General features: G+C 46.8%; 1 protein-coding gene across 1 annotated transcript in view; it reads right to left on the bottom strand.

The window, feature by feature from the left end:
* The window catches only part of DEPDC5 (DEP domain containing 5), a 157913-nt gene that overhangs the window by 25512 nt on the left and 110424 nt on the right, over positions 1-21977 (bottom strand). Inside the window, exons 33-38 of the mRNA XM_025398090.1 lie at positions 21357-21422; positions 12060-12214; positions 9222-9299; positions 7832-7964; positions 5961-6069; positions 2557-2784 (exon numbers count right to left, since the gene is read on the bottom strand). Coding sequence (XP_025253875.1) covers positions 2557-2784; positions 5961-6069; positions 7832-7964; positions 9222-9299; positions 12060-12214; positions 21357-21422 — 769 coding nt within the window. The remainder of the gene's footprint in view (positions 1-2556; positions 2785-5960; positions 6070-7831; positions 7965-9221; positions 9300-12059; positions 12215-21356; positions 21423-21977) is intronic.

The following is a 21977-nucleotide window of genomic DNA, read 5'->3' on the forward strand; positions in this document are numbered from 1 at the left end:
TTTGCTATTTCTTCTTCTTCTTTTTTTTTTTTTTTTTTTGAGATGGAGTCTCACTCTGCCACCCAGGCTGGAGTGCAGTGGCGCCATCTCAGCTTACCACAACCTCTGCCTCTCAGATTCAAGCAATTCTCCTGCCTCAGCCTCCTGAGTAGCTGGGATTGCAGGTATCCACCACCACACCCAGGTAATTTTTGTATTTTTAGTAGAGATGGGGTTTCATCATGTTGGCCAGGCTGTTCTCAAACACCTGACCTCAAGTGATCCTCCTACGTCAGCCTCCCAAAGTGCTGGGATTACAGGCATGAGCCACATGCCTGGCCTTATTTGCTATTTCTAATAGGTCCTCCTATGACATAAAATCACAAGGTCGCTGCTTGCTATTCAAAGGCCTTAAGTCTCAAGCCCTGGTGGTGCTCTAGGTGGTTTAGGCTGCCGGAAGTGAGCACACCCCAGGGTAACAGGGAGTATATGGCTTCTTTAATCCCCAAAAAACGTCAAAGAAGTAGAGAGTTCGAAATGCAAGGAAGGAAGAAGAGCAAGTCATGACTGCCTGAGGGAAAGGAGAGGCTGCTCTTTCCATGGTTCTGCCCTATCCTCCTCACCCCTTCACTTCTCACACACAGCACTAGAAAATGCTGGAGTGAGCCACACCCAGATCCAAGTGAATCTGAGGATCTGAAAACTTTTTTTTTTTGAGATGGAGTCTCGCTCAGTAGCCCAGGCTGGAGTGCAGTGGTGCAATCTCCGCTCACTGTAAGCTCCGCCTCCCAGGTTCACGCCATTCTCCTGCCTCAGCCTCCCAAGTAGCTGGGACTACAGTCACCCACCACTATGCCTGGCTAATTTTTTTGTATTTTTAGTAGAGACGGGGTTTCACCATGTTAGCCAGGATGGTCACGATCTCCTAGCCTTGTGATCCACCCGTCTTGGCCTCCCAAAGTGCTGGGGTTGCAGGCGTGAGTCACCGCACCCGGACAACTTTTTTTTTTTTTTTGACAGAGTCCCGCTCTGTTGCCCAGTCTGGAGTGCAATGGCCTGATCTCAGCTCACTGCAACCTCCGCCTCCCAGGTTCAAGCAATTGTCCTGCCTCGGCCTCCAGAGTAGCTGGGATTACAGGCGTCTGCCACCATACCTGACTAATTTTGGTAGAGATGGGATTTCATCATGTTGCCCAGGCTGGTATCGAACTCTTGACCTTAAGTGGTTCACCCACCTCAGGCTCCCAAAGTGCTGAGACTACAGGCATGAGCCACAGCGCTTGGCCTAAATTTTTTTTTTTTTTTTTTTTTTGAAACGGAGTCTCACTCTGTCACCCAGGCTGGAGTGTAGTGGCACGATCTCATCTCACTGCAAGCTCCGCCTCCCAGGTTCATGCCATTCTCCTGCCTCAGCCTCCCAAGTACCTGGGATTACAGGCGCACAATGCCACGCCTTGCTAATTTTTTGTATTTTGAGTAGAGATGGGGTTTCACCGTGTTAGCCAGGATGGTCTCGATCTCCTGACCTCGAGATCCGCCCGCCTCAGCCTCCCAAAGTGCTGGGATTACAGGCATGAGCCACCTAATTTTGTATTTTTAATAGAGAGAGGGTTTCACTATGTTGGTCAGGCTGGTCTCAAACTCCTGACCTCAAGTGTTCCACCCACCTCAGCCTCCCAAAGTGCTGGGATTACAGGAGTGGGCCACCGTGCCAGCCTGGATCCAGAAACTTTGATGCCCATTAACATCTCCGTTTTACCAGCTAGAAAAGGATTCCAATTAACTGAGCGTTTACAGGCAAACAAAGCAGAACATAGAATTTCCCTGGAGATTGGTCTATGTTCTATTTGCTTTCTTCCTTTCAGAGGGTTTTCAGGATCCTCCAACTTGCCCTTAAGATAAATCTCATGGTCTTTGCCCAGAGCAGGTATTTTCTAAAGAAGTTCACATTTCAACCCATTAGTCAGGTCCCCCAGGGCAGAGTTCCCCGTTTCCTATCAGAGGTCATTGCCTTTCAATAAGCAGGTGTTCACCCCCATCTTAGAGCTGCAGGAATGGTGGAAAGGAGGGAAGTGTTTCAGTTTACATCCTTCAATATGGTAAGCACATTTGGGGAGGAAAGGGAGAGAGAGAGAGAGATTTTTGCTCTGCAAGAGTGTCTGCAATGGATGACCTTTTAGGTTCCTTCCTCTTCTGAGATCGTAGGATGCTATGGTTGTAGGGAAGGCCTCTGGCAGCAACTAGCTGGTGCAGTGAGCACTATCTCACATCTCCTATATCCTACAGAACTCTCGGGAAAATTGGCCACATATTTCTTCTCTCCTATCGGAGCAGGTCTGGCACTATGTTCTCATTTGAGAGGTGCTAAATACTGTCTGTTGGTTAGGACAATCATAAAACCACTCAGCAAGTGGAAGTCAGCAAAGGAGCCAACAGTGCGGACAGACACGGTGGCCGTTGTGACAGCCTCAGTGACTCTAATCCTGGTTCATGTGGCATCGTTCCCTTGGCTGGCCACTACTTCCCCGCAGCCACCCACTGGCACACCCCCAGACCTCGTCTGGGTTGAACATGTACCTAAAAGTGCTGCTGCCTGGCTCCGTCCTCCAAAACTTCGGCTAAAGGAGCTGTGCCTACTTGCATAGGAGGCTGGCCGGCTGGGTAGCCAGGGCAGGAGAAAGGCAGGAATCTCAGAGTGCACGAGCTCTTCTGCCACAAAGGCCACCTCAAACCACTTGCGCTGGAAGCTGGCGAAGTCGTCCACTCCTGCTGTGTGCCAGGTGGTGGCGGGCTGCTGCATGGCCACTGGGAAAAGTGGAGGGGAGAGAAGGAGTACTCAACACAATTGCTTATTTTCTTAATGATGCATGCTACAACTTGATAAATCTTAAAAACACGCTAAGTAAAAGAAGTCAGACACAAAAGGCCACATACTGTATAGTTCCATTTATGTGAAACACAGCGAATAGGCAAATCTTTGAGAAAGAAGGTAGATTATTGGTTGCCGGGGGTGGGAGGAGGAGTTGGAAAGTGACTGCTTAAGGGGATGGGGTTTCATTTCAGGGTGATGAAAATGGTCAGAAACTAGATGGACGTGAGAGTTGCACAACACTGTGGATGTACTAAACGCCCTGAACTGTTCATTTTTAAATGGTTAATTTTATGTCATGTGAACTTCAATGTAAAAAATATATATAGATTTTTTTTTCTTTTTTTGTTAAGACTGAGTCTTGTTCTGACGCCCAGGCTGGAGTACAATGGTGCGATCTCAGCTCACTGCAACCTCCGCCTCCCAGGTTCAAGCGATTCTCCTACCTCAGCCTCCTGAGTAGCAACATGCGCCACTACGCCCGGCTAATTTTTGTATTTTTAGTAGATGGGATGTTACCATGTTGGTCAGGCTGGTCTCAAACTCTTGACTTCAGGTGATCCACCTGCCTTGGCCTCCCAAAGTGCTGGGATTATAAGTGTGTGTCACTGTACCCGGCCCTAAAAAATATTTTCTTCTCAGTTTATTTCTTTTTTTTCTCTTAGAGATAGGGTCTGCACTGCTTTGCCAAGTCTTCGGTGCAGTGGTACAATCCCGGCTCACTATAGCCTCAACCTCCTGGGCTCAAGCAATCCTCCCATTTCAGCTTCCTGAGTAGCTGTGAAGACCAGCAAGTACAACCATGTCCAGCCAATTTTCTTTTTTTTTTATCCTGTAGAGATGGGGTTTCACTATGTTGCTTACCCAGGCTGATCTTAAACTCCTGGCCTCAAGAGATCCTCATACCTCAGCCTTCCAAGGCACTGGGATTATAGGCATGAGCCACCACCATTCTTGACCTTATGGTCAGCTTCATACCTCAAATTTCAGAATATATAACAGTAACCTGGTATGTTTTCAACTTGAAGATAGGTATCTACTGGTCAAACGTATAATTTAAAGGGAAAAGTGTCAATGGATATACTTGTAGCTACAAGGAAAAAAATCCCACACACATCCACTTCTGCCATATTCTTGAACAAGAGAGCACAGGGAGTGGCACTAGCTGCTTCATCTCATGTAAGATTGTTTTTTTTCTGAGATGGAGTCTCACTCTGTCACGAGGCTGGAGTGCAGTGGCATGATCTTGGCTCACTGCAACCTCCACTTCCTGGGTTCCAGCGAGTCTCCTGCCTCAGCCTCCCAAGTAGCTGGGACTACAGGGGTGCACCACCACGCCCAGCTAATTTTTGTATTTTTTAGTAGAGATGGGGTTTCACCATGTTGGCCAGGATGGTCTCGATCCCTTCACCTGGTGATCCACCCGCCTTGGCCTCCCAAAGTGCTGAGATGACAGGCATGAGCCACTGCGCCCAGCCATATTTGAGTCTTTAAACCCAGAGGCAGAGAAGCCATTTGTCTGCAGGATAGGAGTCACTTCTAGAACAGGCAAGGTCCCCTTTTGCTATAGGTGTACTGGAGATGCTGGTCTTGTTTTCTGTTGTTGCTGTTTTTTTGGTTTGTTTGTTTTTGAGACGGAGTCTTGCTCTGTCGCCAGACTGGGGTGCAGTGGCGCAATCTCAGCTCACTGCAACCTCCACCTCCTGGGTTCAAGAGATTCTCCTGCCTCAGCCTCCCGAGTAGCTGGGATTACAGGTGGCCACCACCACACCCAGCTATTTTTTGTATTTTTAGTAGAGATGGAGTTTCACTGTGTTGGCCAGGCTAGTCTCCAACTCCTGATCTCATGATCTGCCAGCCTTGGCCTCCCAAAGTGTTGGGATTACAAGCGTGAGCCACTGTGCCTGGCCTGTTTTTTTTTTTTTTTTGAAATAGAGTCTCACTCTGTAGCCCAGGCTAGAGTGCAGTGGCATGATCTCGCTCACTGCAACCTCTGCCTCCTGGGTTCAAGTGATTCTCCTGTCTCAGCCTCCCAAGTAGTGGGGATTACAGGCACCTGCTGCCACGCCCAGCTAATTTTTTTGTCCTTTAGTAGAGGCGGGGTTTCATCGTGTTGCCCAGCCTAGTCTTGAACTCCTGAGCTCAGGTAATCCACCTGCTTCGGCCTTCCAAAGTGCTAGGATTATAGGCGTGAGCCACCGTGCCCGGCCTGCTGTTGTTTTTGAGACGGAGTTTCGCTCTGTCAACCAGGCTGCAGTGCAGTGGCACAATCTCGGCTCACTACAACCTCTGCCTCCTGGATGCAAGCGATTCTCCTGCCTCAGCCTCCCAAGTAGCTGGGATTACATGCATACACCACCACGTCTGGCTAATTTTGTGTTTTTTAGTAGAGACAGGGTTTCATAATGTTGGTCAGGCTGGTCTTGAGCTTTTGATATCAAGTGATCCGCCAGCCTTGGCCTCCCAAAGTGCTGGGATTACAGGCATGAGCCACCACACCCAGCGAGATGCTGGTCTGAATCCGGGGTGCCTCCAGTTATGTGAGCCAGTTCTGACCATGCTAAAAGAGTTTTCCCTCTGGGGAATTACTTTTTCTCATTATTAAAAAAAAAAGAAAAGAAAAGAAAAAAAACCCCACAGATACTTAAAATACTACTTGGAAAACTTGCTAGGGCTTGATAGTCTTCCTGGGGGTAGAAATGGAGTCTGAACTGGAGATCCAGCAAGTGAAAAGTGCTATGAATCACAGACTGGAGTCCATGATACGATAACCAGAACCACCTGGGCTGGGTGGGCAAGAGGGTGGGGTGCTCTAATTAAAAACAGCTACCAAAAACTGATGTGTGGGAATTTTCTCACACCAGGTCCCTTGGCCTCTTTTAGCTTTATCTTTGACCCACACTGTTCTCACCAAGAACACACTGTAGCTTAAGAAACGCTTGTCACTCTGGCTATGCTTATATTAAGTACAAAGGCTCAAGGAATTTGACAGATCTGTCAACTTATAATACAAAGTCACACATGCAGCTCAGGAAGCACCATCATGTGAAAGAGCAAGTCACCAGGAAAAACACTTGCCCCTGTGGGCAACCGCATTCGCCTCGGCTCTGACCTCGGTCGGGCTCTTTCTCCGTTACTATCTTGTAGAAATAGAAGCCGTAGATGAAGGTCCGCCAGGCTTCGCCAGATGCGTGTGTGATGAGCTGCTCTTCCAGCATTTTCTAGGAGAGACATTGAAACTCTGAAATTCCTGCAGAGGGGCATCTTGAAGGGGCAGCCCTCAGTCATGCTCTGGAGACAAGGGAGTGACAGGAGCACTGAGGAGACCCTACCCTCCACCCCCAGATTAGACATGTCATACTTGATATATATTATATTTTAAAATGTAAACTCATATCATCAACAAATATTTCAAACATGCAGAAGGGCATAAAGAAATTCAGATGGCCAGGAGCAGTGGCTCACACCTGTAACCCCAGCACCTTGGGAGGCTGAGGTGGAGTGGATCACTTGAGGCCAGGAGTTCGAGATCAGTCTGGCCAACATGGTGAAAACCCGTCTCTACCAAAAATACAAAAATTAGCTGGTGTAGTGGTGCATGCCTGTAATCCCAGCTACTCGGGAGGCTGAAGCAGGAGAATCACTTGAACCTAGGAGGCGGAGGTTGCAATGAGCTGAGATTAGCACTGTTGCACTCCAGCCTAGGTGACAAAGCGAGACTCTGTCTCAAAAAAAAAAAAAAAAAAAAAAAGAAATCCACATATACCACTATTCCGCTTTCACAAATTTGACATTTCTCTATACTGATTTCAGATATTTTTATTAAAAAAAAAAAAACTCTCCATAGACTCTCCCACTCCCATTAATCTTCCTCTCCCCAGAAATAAATGGTTAGTGTAATATTATTCTTAAATAATTTTATTATATAAACATGTATGATAGAGAATATAAGGTATTCTTTTGGGATTTTAAATTTTTAAATAAAGGGCATAATATTATATCATTTTGTAAGTTGGTTTTCCAGTCCGCATCATGCTTCTGACATTTATCCATGTTGACACATGCACCTTCAGCTCATTCATTTTAACTTCTGTAGTAGCATTTCATTATTTGAATAAGGAAATCATATTCTCAGGGAGATGAGAGTGTATACGGCAAAGGCTATGCGAAACAGCACATCGAGACCCTCAAAGAGAGAACTGAGAATCACACGCTTATTCAAATCAGTTACTGATTTTAACATTTCCATGACAACAACCCAGCTGGTGAGGAAACATTACTGACTTCCAGTTGGGGCCCCTGTACAGACAGGATGGCATGAATTGGCTCAGTCAACTGGCCCTTCCCCATTTCCTTGTTGTTCCAGTTGTGCCATATTCCAGAGTTCCACTTCTGAGCAGTGTAATTAAATCCAGCAAGCATGGTGTTAAGTGCCTACCAGGTGCCAAACAACATGCCTGGCACTGGTGATAGAGAAATGGAAAATAAGAGGTGATCCTGCCCTCAAGGAGCTGGCTGAGGCAGGAGACAAATGAGAGACAGATAGATCTTCATGCTGTTGTGCTAAGAGCTCTGACAGAGTAAGTACAAGGTGACAGAAGGCCCGTGGGGCAGAGCCTTGAATCCAGCATTGAGTCTTGAATAAGCATGCATTGACCAGGGGAAACTGGGGGCTTGAGGTCAGAGGGAGGGCATTCCCCCAAAAATCATAAAGATTTTTCTGAGGTTTATAAGTGCACAGATTCTGTCCAAAACATTTCAGTTCAGACAATAAATTCTGCACGGTTTTTAAGTCAAGATACAGTGTACTTCAAAGCAAGACTTGCTCTTTCATCAATTCCAGAAAGGCCTCCCACTTATTAAAAATGAATCCTCACCCCAACCTGCAGATCTCATTACTGGAAAGGGTGATGGCTTCTAAGGCAGGCCCTGATTTTTCGGGACCTAAGCAAACAGCTCTGTGGGCTCCTCTTGCTGTCTCACCTGCATGATGTCGATGGCCATCGCCTGTGTCTGGATCCCCTCCACGTGGTTCACCAGCCAGTGCACCACCTCTGCGCTGATGAAGCAGTACGGTGAGAGGCCCTTCTGTTCAGAGAGCAGCTGGACTCCTGTCCTGGGTTCCATTGTGGTGAGCAGGGAGCAGGGGATGTGTGTGCCCCGTGGCAATAAGTGGAAGGAAAGATGAAAAAGAAGTGACTCCCACTACAGCATTTAATACCATAAAGCAGTGTCCCTATGCTATTCCTAGACTCAGAGAAATACCCATGAGGGGACAAAATAAGTTGTTACAAGGGGGCCGGGCACAGTGGCTGACGCCTGTAATCCCAGCACTTTGGGAGGCTGAGGTAGGTGGATCACCTGAGGTCAGGAGTTTGAGACCAGCCTGGCCAACATAGCGAAACCCCTTCTCTACTAAAAACACAAAAATTAGCTGGGCGTGGCCGGGTGCAGTGGCTCAAGCCTGTAATCCCAGCACTTTGGGAGGCCGAGACGGGCGGATCACAAGGTCAGGAGATCGAGACCATCCTGGCTAACCCGGTGAAACCCCATCTCTACTAAAAAATACAAAAAAACTAGTCGGGCGAGGTGGCGGGCGCCTGTAGTCCCAGCTACTCGGGAGGCTGAGGCAGGAGAATGGCGTAAACCCGAAAGGCGGAGCTTGCAGTGAGCTGAGATCCGGCCACTGCCTCCAGTTTGGGTGACAAAGCAAGACTCCGTCGCAAAAAAAAAAAAAAAAAAAAAATTAGCTGGGCGTGGTGTTGCGTGCCTGTAATTCCAACTAGTCGGGAGGCTAAAGCGATAGAACCACTTGAACCTGGGAGGTGGAGGTTGTAGTAAGCCAAGATCATGCCACTGTCCTCCAGCCTGGGCAACAGAGTGAGACTCTGTCTCAAAAAAAAAAAAAAAAAAAAAAAAAAATCAAAGAAGTTGTTACAGGGGGAAAAGGAGAAGGGGGAGGGGAAAAGATGGGAACTGACATTCAGAGAATACCTATACTTGTCAGGCATTATACTAGGTACCTCACATAATTATTTCATTTAATCTTTACATGAACCCTGTGGCTTAACTCCTTTTTTAAAAAATCCCTTTTTAAAAAATCCCATCTTGAGGTGGAGGTTGGGTGAGCCAAGATGGCGCCACTGCACTCCAGCCTGGGGGAAAAAGTGGGACCCTGTCTCAAAAAAAAAAAAAAAATCCCATCTTACAAACAAGGAAACAGAGGCTCAGAGAGGTCAAGTGACTTGCCCAAGGTCTCAAAACTGGTGAGAAGTACAGTGATGTATGAATCCACCAAACCACACTGCCTGAGCATGGCTATGGCACAGGCCTTTGGGAACCTTCCAACCCTACACTGTGATGAGCCACTTACGACGGGTGCTTCATGGCTTCCAGGATCTCTGTCAGGGTGGAGGATGAGGTCAAAGAGCTTGCCACCAGCTGCTGAGAGCTGTAACACAAGGTGTCAGGTCAGCAAAGCAAGGTGGCACGTATGCAGTCAAGAGCACGAATATTAGGAACAGTCTCCCCTTCTTATGCAGCCAGACACCAAGACAATGTTGACATTAAAGGCATTTTAGTAAATTCCAAACAGCTGTAACAGGGGGATATCTCATGGGGGGTTTCCTATTTTAAAATGTACACATTTAGCGCTGGGTTTGGCGGCTCACGTCTGTAATCCCAGCACTTTGGGAAGATGAGGCAGGTGGATCACTTGAGGTCAGGAGTTCAAGATCAGCCTGGCCAACACAGTGAAGTCCCGTCTCTACTAAAAATACAAAAATTAGCCAGGCATGGTGATGTGCGCCTGTAGTCCCAGCTACTTGGGAGGCTGAGACAGGAGAATCGCTTGAAACTGGGAGGTGGAGGGTGCAGTGAGCTGAGGTTGTACCACTTGCTACACTCCAGCCTGGGTGACAGAGCGAGACTCTTGTCTCAAATAAATAAATAAAATAAAAAAATAAAATGTCCACATTTAGAATTCAAAGTACTTTTGTGTCCAAACTTGCCCTTAGTAAGCATCTCTCCTTTTAATAATATTCCTCAGGTCCACAGCCCAACCACTTCCAAGAAACCCCCTGGATTGCTCTGGGTTTGCCCCAAGAGCCTTTCACAGGTAGCTTCATTGAATCCTGACCAGAGAGGACTAGGTAACACTGTAAGAGCATGGGGAACGGAATCCCAGTATCATCACTAACCTGCTATGGAGCTTCTCTTGGCCTCAGTTCCCCCATGTGAAAAATGGGGTTAATGCTGCTCCTGTCTTTGAGGGCTGATGTGAGGCGAATGTTTATACGATGCTGAGCACATGTACAAGGCTGACACACATGAAGCCCAAAGTGGTAAAAAATACTAAAACAATTAACACCAACTCTTTGAAACTGACTAAAGGAACTGCTGAAGGTCAAAGAGCCAGGAAGTACCAGGATGTGGATTTGAATCCAGGTCAGTCTCTCTCCAAAGCCCTTTCCACCACCTGCTGCCCACATTCTTGCTCAAAGGTGTGATGGTCCCTCAAAACGTGCTTAATATTCAGCAGCTGAGTGGCCAACCACCATATCAAACCGGGCCAGTTGTGGGGCTTATCCAGAAGCTCCTCAAGTTTTTTGAACTTCTCCCTTTCCTCAGTCCCAGACTACTCTTCATGACTATTCAGAGGGTCCAGAAATCACTGGAAGCATTTCAGAATTTCAGGGTTACAAAAAGCTTTCAAAGACCCTTGAACCTCCTTCTAACGCCTGAGTCTCTGCTGAGACCACGAGTCTGGGCAAGAGGCTGTCCTATCTGTTTGAACATTTTCAATGGCCGAGAACTCTGCTCCTCTAAGTGCGGCCCGTTTCCATGCAGCAGGACCCACTGCTAATAAGTTCTTCATCATGAAATAGCATCTGCTCTCTGTATTTTTTAGTCATTGGTCCTGATTCTACCTGCCATGTCATTTTTGGTCTTTTCACCTCCAGCCTAAACACCCCTGATTCCTCACTTCTTCTGAAAGCAGAAGAAAACCTACTGTTCTACCCTTGTAAGCAATGAGGAAGCCGATAAATGCATTCAATTTCTATGAAATGGGCAGCCTCTCCAATCTCCTCCACGTCTAGAGCAAAAAGCCAGGTAGGCTTGATGGGGATATGGGCATGAGTGAAGGTAGAGAGCAGTGAAGTCCAGACCTGCTCCTGCTTCTGAAGTGTCCTTCACCTCTACTGGCCAGAATGAACAGGCTGCAGTAGATGAGACAAAGATCAAGCCAGCACAGAAATTATGACATAAGGGAAACAGAGTGACTCCTGACAGAGGTCAGTCAAGTAAGCAGCCCCAGAGAACTTTCTGCTCTCAGGGACAGGGGTACAAAAGTTAAGTATCTTAGATCATTTTGCCAAGGACTGCTTAGTCAGTAACAACAGACTGAGGCAAGGCCGAGGCGGGAAGCTCACAAGGTCAGGAGATCGAGACCATCCTGGCTAACATGGTGAAACCCCATCTCTACTAAAAATACAAGAAATTAGCTGGGTATGGTGGCCGGCACCTGTAGTCCCAGCTACTTGGGAGGCTTAGGCAGGAGAATGGCGTGAACCTGGGAGGCGGAGCTTGCAGTGAGCGGAGATCGCGCCACTGCACTCCAGCCTGGGTGACAGAGCAAGACTCCATTTAAAAAAAAAAGAATAGACTGGGACATAATTATTATAAAGCAAACACAGCTGGGAAGAAAATAAAAAGGTTTCTCAGAATTGACAACAGCATTAAAAGCTGGTGCACTTGCTCGAGCAAATGAAGTACAGGCAGCTTCCTTTTCCTCGGGATACTAAGGAACAGAAGAGCAGTCATGTTTGGCCACAATTAGTGATTCAACCACTGTTTGTTCTTTTCCTTACTGACTGCATGCTATGACGTGCAAGACATCGTGCCACAGGCACCACAGTGAACAAGACAGATTAGGCAGGGGCCCCTTCCAGAAGCCCTGTACTCCTGCGTGGCGCTTGACACTTTCCTACGTCTCTGTGGGAACCTCTTAGCTATCCTGTGAGGATGGCAGGAAACAGATCATTACTCCCACCATACAGATGTGGGTAAGAACTAACTTGCCCAGGGTCCCATGTGACTTGTGGCAGAGTCAGAACTCGGCCAAGAGCTTTGGACTTCCAGCCTTTGCAGCCTTTGAGATCAGACTGTCCCTACTCCCCAGGAACACGGGTTTGGCCACTCTGAATCTCACCTGCTGTCACTGGAGTTTGTGGAGGAGTAGCCCTGTTCTCCTATGTTCTGGGAGTTCCCAAAGGTCTGGCTGTTGCCTCTGTCCACGGATTGGCCTGTGCTTATGCCCAAACTGGTGCCGTCCAACATAGGAGTGGCTGTTTGGTCCACAGATACCTGCAGGAGATTTTAAAACGAATACTTGAATCCAAAAATAACCGGCAGGAAAACACAGCAAATAAGCTGTACTGGCTTATTCACTCAATAAGCATTCACAAAAAATAAATAAAAATTAATGCAATCCTTTCTATTCCTCTCATTCCCACTTTCCCTTGGTCCCTAGAGGCAGAGCTAAAGGAGTCTAGAGACTCTACCCAGTCTTGTGTGCACTGCCTTCTATCAGAGCAGCTGGGAACTCCCACCCTTCAAACTAGGGCAGACGAGAGGCCACTCTTCACAGTATATCCCCAGGACCAAAGAAATCGCTTCATTACCTGCCTCAAACAACAAGATTTATACTAAAGAAAAATCTCCATAGAAAGAGTAGAGAAGTCAGAATCACTCCTTATGAGGACAGCAGGACTGAAAGAGAGACCACATTTAGAGACAAATAGGTGAACATCACAATGCATATCCTCTGTCCACTGTGACTCACCCTTTCCCACCACCCCAAACCTCCTTTCCTCTATCTTTCAGTTGCTCAGCTTCAACTCTCAGAGCCATCTCTTCTCCAGCTTTTCATCTAAAGACAGGCCTAGTCCTGTGGCCTGCCCTCTGCAGATTCACATGCATCTCTAAATCATGCCTGTACTTCCTCTGGCCAGGGAGGGCTATAACACTCTTAACTGGCCCCTGATTGTGGCCTCTCCCTCAAAAACCCTACCTGTGAGCCAGCTCTATTTGCATCGTCTATTAACAACAGTTCCAATCCCATCATTCTGTTACTCCGAAAACTTTCAAGTCTCCCCACGAACCCCTACACTGCAAACCAACTCACAGGACATCAAGGGTCCTGCGCAACATTGGCTTGACGTGAGATCTCACCACACTGCCTACCATTCACCCACGTGTGTGTTTCCAGCCAAATGAAACTCTGTGTGTATAAATCCTGTCTATGTGCCCCATATCACCCTGGGGTGCTCTTCTCCACAGCTAGTGGCTAAAAAGCCATCAGTCTTTTTTTTTTTTTTTAAAGACATAATCTTGCTCTGTCACCCAGGCTGGAGTGCAGTGGCACGATCTCTGCTCACTGCAACTTCTGCTTCCTGGGTTCAAGTGATTCTCCTGCCTCGGCCTCCCAAGTAGCCGGGATTACAGGTGGGAGCCAACACACCTGGCTAATCCCATCAGTCTTTAGGGCCATTTTAAACGCTGCTCCCTTAGCAAACTGTTCTCTGATTCACTCCACCCCAGGCTCCAAGCAGATCCATCTCCCTCTCTACTCTGGACCTCTATGAGTTTCTGGTAGCTGCCGAGTTGTGCCTCATGTAATGGTGTTGTATCTTTTTTTTTTTTCCAGAGACAGGGTTGCCTTCTGTCATTCAGGCTGGAGTGCAGTGGTGCCATCACATCTCACTGTAACCTCAAACTCTTGGGCTCAAGCAATCCTCCTGCCTCAGCCTTCCAAGTAACTGGGACTACAGGCATGCACCACCACACGTGACTATTTTTTTTGGGTAGAGAGTGTCTAGCTATGTTGCCTCGGCTGATCTCAAACTTCTGGGTTCAACTGATCCTTCTGCCTCAGCCTCCCAAAGTACTGGCATTACACGTGTGAACCACTGTGACCAGCCTGTAATGTTGTTATATCTCCTTTAAGGGTCCTGGAGGCAGGATTATGACCTGTTCACCTGGAAGCCCAGCAGCATGCATCAAAGGTTATACTCATAGCAAGTATATGAAGAGAATGACTAAGCCTTTCAGAGCAATTCTGGAAAAGTGTAAGGCTCTTAGAACCTCCTAACCTGAGGTTTTTTATTTTTTAGTACTTCCAGAAGGGATCTTTCTATCAGATACTTTGTTAGCAAAAATTGTTTTCTAAAACAAGTCTTCTCAGCTGGGTGTGGTGGCTCACGCCTGTAATCTCAGCACCTTGGGAGGCCAAGGCGAGTGGATCACTTGAGTCCAGGAGTTTGAGACCAGTCTAGGCAACATGGCGAAACCCCATTTCTACAAAAAATGCACAAATTAGGCAGGCATGATGGCACACGCCTGTAGTCCCAGCTACTTGGGAGAATGAGGTGGGAAGACTGCTTGAGCCCAGGAGGCAAAGGTTGCCGTGAGCCGGGATCCTGCCACTGCACTCCAGCCTGGGCGACAGAGAGAAACCCTGTCTCAAAAAAATAAAATAAAATGAAATAAAGAAAATAAAACAAGGCTTCTCAGTCTCAGCACTATTGCCCTCTGGGGTGAGATAAGTGTTTGCTGTGGGGGGCTGTCCTGTGCATTGTTGGATGTTCAGAAGCATCCCTGGCTTCTACCCACTGGATACTAGTAATACCTCCTCACCTATCAACCCCAACCCCCAATTATGACAAATAAAAACGTCTCTAGATACCACCAAACGTCTCTTGGGGGGTAAAGTTCCTCCTGGTTCTGATAGAACCATTTTGCTGTTCTACAGCAGGCTCAATGATTTGTTTTTTTTTTTTTTTTTTTTTGAGACGGAGTCTCGCTGTGCTCCCAGGCTGGAGTGCAGTGGCGCGATCTCGGCTCACTGCAAGCTCCGCCCCCCGGGTTCACGCCATTCTCCCGCCTCAGCCTCCCAAGTAGCTGGGACTACAGGCGCCCGCTACCGCGCCCGGCTAGTTTTTTGTATTTTTAGTAGAGACGGGGTTTCACCATGTTAGCCAGGATAGTCTCGATCTCCTGACCTTGTGATCCACCCGCCTCGGCCTCCCAAAGTGCTGGGATTACAGGCTTGAGCCACCGCGCCCGGCCAGGCTCAATGATTTGTAATAAAAAAACCACACAGGTTTTGCTGGCACCATAAACACACAGAGAAATGCAGCAAGAGACAGCTTGCAATTACCAATTACCACCTGCCTCTAACCAGTAAGGTTTACCATGCCGTAAATTTAAATGAGAATAAGCTAAATAAAAGGGACTAGACCCAGCTCTTATGCATGTAAGAGTGGCTCTTAGGCATTGCCTTCTGGGCCCCTGTAGTGGGGTTCTCTCATGTACTATACAAGAATTGCTCTACCAGCCTAACCTGAAGGCCATTACCAGAAATGCACATTAGTCCTGCAGTCCTATTTTGTTGGGGGTGGGGGTGGGGGTGGGGGTGGGGGTCGGGGGTGGTTAAGCTGTTGTCCTCTAGATCAGGAATTGGGAAACATTTTTTGCAAAAGATCAGAGAGTAAATATTTCAGGCTTTGTGGGCCATATGGTCTCTGTCACAACTACTCAACTTTGAATAAGAAAGTGAGAAAGCAGCTATAGGCAATATGTAAATGAATGGGCGTGGCTCTATTCCAATAAAACTTTATTTACAAAAGCAGATGGTGGACCAGATCTGCCCCATAGTTTCCTGACCTCTGCTCTATCTATGTATCACACAATGTCTATCTTTTAAGGGGCCGTACAGAAAAGGCATTTTGTTTAGATCTTAATACCAAGAAAAGTTATGCTTCTCCCAAGGAATCTGGCTGTCTTTATTTTATAATCACTCTGAGTCTTGGAACAGAGGTTTCCCACTTTTCTGTGGCTACGAGGAGGTTCAGAGCTGAATTTGGCACAAAATTCTATCTACTTTACAAGGCCTTATATTACATCCTGTCTAATTTTTCTTCTTTACCTGAATTTCCCCCATCTAGTCATGTTTTTATTTTAGGGGCTGCATTTACTTCCATGATCCACACGAAGCAACTTTTTGGAATAAGATCAGTGGTGAACAAAGATAAATGGCAGGTGGGATGGACGGAATGGCAGATGTCTCACGTAGATAGATGCCTGGCAAAGAGCCAAGTAGAGGGAGATGTCTTTCATCTTAAGAATCTTATGAACATTGTCCAAAAAAAGGACTCCATTTAACATATGTAGATACTCCCCCCTCTGCTTTAGAGTAGGCTAGACTTAATGACGTGCCTCCAAAAAATGGAGTATAAAAAAGGAAAAAATAGTAACTTCATAGTGGAGACGGCTAACAAATATGACATTAACCAAGTGATGAATGAGTGATGAAGGTTATCGCTGCCAGTGATATTGTGTGGCTCTCAGGTACCTCATGATGAGAAGGGCACTTCCCCTCTGGGGTATTCTTTTTGAGTAGCTGCAACTCTAGTCTAACCATGAAAAAAAACCGTGGACAAACCCAGATTTGGGGACATTCTATAGGACACCTGGCCAGGACTTCTCAAGGCAGTGAAGGTGATTTAAAAAAATAAGGAAAGGGCCGGGCGCGGTGGCTCACGCCTGTAATACCAACACTTTGGGAGGCCGAGGTGGGCGGATCACAAGGTTAGGAGATCGAGACCATCCTGGCCAACATGGTGAAACCCTGTCTCTACTAAAAATACAAAAATTAGCTGGGCGTGGCGGTGTGTGCCTGTAATCCCAGCTACTTGGGAGGCTGAGGCAGTAGAATCGCTTGAACTCAGGAGGCAGAGGTTGCAGTCAGCGGAGATTGCGCCATTGCACTCCAGCCTGGTGACAGAGCGAGAGCGAGACTCTGTCTCAAAAAAAAAAAAAGAAAAAAAAAAAAGAAATGAAAAAAAAAAGGAAAGCCTGAGAAACAGTCACAGACTAGAAGAGACTGGGAAGCCAGGCAATGTGGTACCCGAGGTTGGCTCCTAGAACAGAAAGAAGACATTAACTGAAAAAATGGCAAAATCTAAGTCTGGTGTTTGATTTAAAAAAATCCAAACCTCTCAGCAGCAGCACCAATCCCCAGTTTCCCCCCACGTATTGGCACTCCCAAGCTACAAGAGAAAGTGAGGGAGGGAGCCCTGTTAGAGATGCCTCTGAGATGAGCACCACCCACCACAGGCACCCCCCATGGGTCTTCTACCTTGCACCTCGTGGGCTTGTCACAGCCCCACTTTCTCATGCTGGAGGGTCATCAGCTACAAGGAAACAGCTGGATCTGCCAGCCCAGCTCTCCACTGTGCCTGGAGGCTGCTAGGGATGACACTCTGCTTTGTCTTACCCGGAGACAAATGGGCTAAGTGGGCTCCTGCTTTCCAGTCACTCGGCTCCTGCCAGGCAGACAGAGGCATTGCAAGGGATCCATGACAGAATCCCCTATGCCTTCCAGAGAGGGAAAGCTTGGGAATAACTTGCAGACCCACAGCTCAGATGTTCTCTAAGGTCAAGATCAGGGAAGGAGAATATTATCCCAAATTAAAACCACCTCTTTGCCCTCATGAAGCTTGCCATCTAGGGGTGAGCAGAAGACAGGCATTAATATTCATAAAGGATTTTATTCATCCCTGTGATTTCCCACAGCACTTGGCACAGCCCTACACCCAGCAGGTGCTTGGAATTTGCTATCTCAATTGATCTGAATTTTGTCACAGAGGCAGCCTCCTTCCTCTATGTGTCCATCATATATATATATATATATATATTTTTTTTTTTTTTTTTTTTTTTTGAGACAGGTCTTGCTCTGTCTCCCAGGCTGGAGTGTGGTGGCGCAATCATGGTCACTGCTGCCTCCACCTCCTGGACTCAAGCACTCCTCCCTCCTCAGTCTCTCAAATAACTGAGACTGTAGGCATGCACCACGACACTCAGCTAATTTTTTTATTTTTATTTTTTGTAAAGACAAGGTCTCACTGTGTTGCCCAGGCTGATTTCAAACTCCTGGACTAATAGGGATCTTCCTGCCTCCACCTCTCAAAGTGCTAGGATTACATGTGTGGGCTGCTGCGCCTGGTGTTACTTATATTTTTGTATCTTACATCATTCCAAAAAAGGTGAGGCTACTAATAAATAGACACACAATAAGATTTAAAAAAAATACGGCTGGGTGTGGTGGCTCATGCCTGTAATCCCAGCACTTTGGGAAGCCGAGGCGGGTGGATCACCTGAGGTCAGGAGTTCGAGACCAGCGTGGCCAACATGGCAAAACCCTGTCTCTACCAAAAATACACAATTAGGCCAGGCGTGATGGCTCACTTCTGTAATCCCAGCACTTTCAGCACTTTGGGAGGCCAAGGTGGGCGGATCACTTGAGGTCAGGAGTTGGAGACCAGCCTGGCCAGCATGGTGAAACCCCATCTCTACTAAAAATACAAAAAAATTAGCCAGGTGTGGTGGCACATGCCTGTAGTCCCAGCTACCTGGGAGGCTGAGGCAGGAGAATCATTTGAACCCAGGAGGCGGAGGTTACAGTGGGCTGAGATCGCGCCACTGCATTTGAGCATGGGCAACAGAGCAAGACTCCATCTCAAAAAAAAGTGAGATCCCAGCAATCTGGCCTCCCAAAGTGCTGGGATTATAGGCGCGAGTCACCACGTGCAGTTGAGAAATGGATATTATTTCTAATCCTCAGAACAACCCTACAAAGAAATTATTTTTTATTTCCTTTAACAAAATGAAGAAACACACAAAGTAAATTTTTTTTTTTTTTTAAATAAAGAAACAGGTTCAGAAGGTTAATTCACAGGACTAACACAGCTCCCTGACATTGCATAGAGGCCAAGATTTGAAAGCAGCCATCTGGGCCAGGCATGGTGGCTCATGCCTGTAACTCCAGCACTTTGGGAGGCTAAGGCAGGTGGATCACCCGAGGTTAGGAGTTTCAGAGCAGCCTAACATGGTGAAATCCTATTTCTACTAAAAATACAAAAAATTAGCTGGGCATGGTGGTGCATGCCTATAATCCCAACTACTCGGGAGGCTGGGGCAGGAGAATCGCTTGAATCTGGGAGGCTGGGGTTGCAGTGAGACGAGATCGTGCCATTGCACCCAGCCTAGGCAACAAGAGTGAAATTCTGTCTAAAAAAAAAAGAAAAAAGAAAACAGCCATTGGCCTCCCTCCTCCATATTATGCTGCACATCAGAAAACACACAAAGCGAGTTTTATGTTCTGTGTATTTTACCACAATAAAAAATAAACATAAAGAAAAAGTACAATTTAATTTTGTGTATGTATAAAGAGCTCTTATTATCTCTGATAGAATTTTTTTTTGTTTTTTTCAGACTGAGTCTCACTCTGTTGCCTAGGCTGGAGTGCAGTGGCGCGATCTCACCTCACCGCAACCTCTGCTTCCCGGGTTCAAGCAATTCTCCTCCCTCACCTTCTTGAGTAACTGGGACTACAGGTGAATGCCACCATGCTGGGCTAATTTTTGTATTTTTATTAGAAATGGGGTTTCACCATATTGACCAGGCTGGTCTCGAACCTCTGACCTCAAGTGATCCGTCTGCCTTGGCCTCCCAATGTAATTTTTTTTTTTATGTATACATTTTTTTAAAAATTAGAGACAGGGTTTTCCAATATTATCCAGGCTGGTCTTATTCTCCTGGGCTCAAGAGATCTTCCCACCTCACTTCCCGCCTTTTCAACAAAACACCTGGTGGGTAATATAATCTTTATTTGTGTGCCTCTCCTGAGTCTAAAACTTTCCATAACAGTCTCCTGTAAGAATGTAAAAGGTGGCCAGGCACAATGGCTCACGCCTGTAATCTTAGCACTTTTGGGAGGCCAAGGTGGGCCTATCACCTGAAGTCAGAAGTTCAAGACCAGCCTGGCCAACATGGTGAAACCCCTTCTCTACTAATAATACAAAAGTTAGCTGGGCGTGGTGGTGCACACCTGTAATCCTAGCTGCTCAGGAGGCTGAGGCAGGAGAAATGCTTGAACCTTAGAGGTGGAGGTGGCAGTGAGCCAACATTGTACCACTGCACTCCAGCCTGGGCGACTAGAGCGAAACTCTGTCTCAAAACAAAAACAAAAAAAACACAAAGTAAAAGGTTAATGGCCAGACACAGTGGCTCATGCCTGTAATCCCAGTGCTTTGGTAGGCCAAGGCAGGAGAATCACCTGACACCAGGAAATGACCAGCCTGGGCAACAGAGCAAGACCCTACCTCGAAAAAAACAAAAAATTAGCTGGGCATGGTGGTTCATATCTATAATCCCAGCTACTTGGGAAGCTAAGGCTGGACTCCAGCCTGGACAACAGAGCAAGACACTACCTCTAAAAAACAGAAAGTAAAAGGTGAAAAGGATCAACCAATGTTTGTTTTAAACCAAAAATACAGTGCTCTACCCACACTCAGATTTTAGAGATGTTGCTTAGATTAGGACTCAAAGGTCCTTACAGGGATTTGCCTATAGTTACACCGCTGACTGGGAAGAGGCAGGTGGGCATAGCTGAAGACTTGCACAGAAAGGCATGGTACCTCTGACCTGTTCCAATGTTAACTAAACCCTTACCCTCCCAGTGCAGTGCGCAGAATGATGTAGGAGCTCAGTCATTCACTAGTGGTATGCCCATTAACCAGCTAACGACTTTTTCTTTTCTCATTTTAAAAAATTCTATTTTATTATTTTTATTTATTTATTTATTTTGAGACAGACTCTGGCTCTGTTGCCCAGGCTGGAGTGCAGCGGCGTAATTTTGACTCACTGCAACCTCTGACTCCTGGGTTCAAGGGATTCTCCTGCCTCAGCCTCCTGAGTAGCTGGGCTTACAGGCATGTGCCACCACACCTGACTAATTTTTGTAATTTTAGTAGAGATGGGGTTTCACCATATTGGCCCAGATGGTCATGAACTCCTGACCTCAAGTGATCCGCCTGTCTCGGCCTCCCAAAGTGCTAGGATTACAGGCGTGAGCCACTGTGCCCAGCCTCGTCCAAATCTTTTAACTGACAAATAATTTAACTGAAATCCAGAAGCTACGTGAGCTACACCTTCGACCTATGAAGTAGCACACGCCTATTAATAAACATTTGCTGTGTTTTTTCACCACTTTCTGCCACACTGTTATAAATTTATCTGGTTGTATTGGGAGGGGAAAAAAAACAAGTGTTCAGCCCTAAAGTAAGCATATTTCATGTTGCTCATAAAACCTAAAAGTGAAGATGCTGCAAAGTGGCAAAGAATCAGTGGCAACTATGTGAAACAGACAGTGATGAGAAAGTCATCACTGATACAATCGTATGTTCTTCTACATTAATCTCTTCCATCCCCGCTTCACCGCCACAAACAAGATGGAAGAGAACGTACACTTCTGAGACCAAATTCAATTTCAACTGCCCCCCAAATTTAGTTGCAGCCCAATGCCGTATGTTCAGAGCCTAACAGAAGGCCAGCTCGTGGTGTCTGCCAATGGGACAGGCATGCAAAACCCTGGAGTTGGACTAACCTGAGGGTAGAAGGCGGACGATGCTGTGCGTGGGCTGCGGACAAACTCCATAAAGAAGGCCCCGTCCTGAAGTCAGAGGAGGAGGAAGCAGCAGCAGCAGGTGCAAGGAAGCGAAGAAACGGAATGTGTACCAGTGGTTAACCATCAGGGGAAGGAGACAGGTATGAAAAACAAAAAATAAAAATAAAAACAAGGAGGGAAGGAGAGAAACAAGGACACATGAAGAGGATGGGGAAAAAGAAAAAAAAAAAAAAGAAAAAAAAAGACAGAGAGAGAGAGAGAGATCCACCCAGAAAGACAATATCCAAATGCAAAGCATGAGCAGAAACTCACACCTTCCTGGGCAGAATATCCCATCTGTGTGGGAGAAAGTGCCCAGGTTGGAAGGTGTGTCCAAGCTCTCTCTGGTCTCATCAGAGTGTGGCTTGGATGCTCTCACCCTCCCACATAGCTCTGAAATTCCTTCAGACCTGTGCCAAGGAAGATGAAAAGGCCGCAGAGCAGCTTGGTGGGGCTGCAGGGTAAGGGCTTTGGTGGCAATATCCTGGCCTCCCACCTGGCTGGGTGACCAGTCACCCTCTTGGAGAGATACAATGAGCCATGAAGCTTTTTCTGCCTGTT

Source organism: Theropithecus gelada, chromosome 10 (assembly GCF_003255815.1).
Source record: "Theropithecus gelada isolate Dixy chromosome 10, Tgel_1.0, whole genome shotgun sequence".
NCBI classification, from domain to species: domain Eukaryota; kingdom Metazoa; phylum Chordata; class Mammalia; order Primates; family Cercopithecidae; genus Theropithecus; species Theropithecus gelada.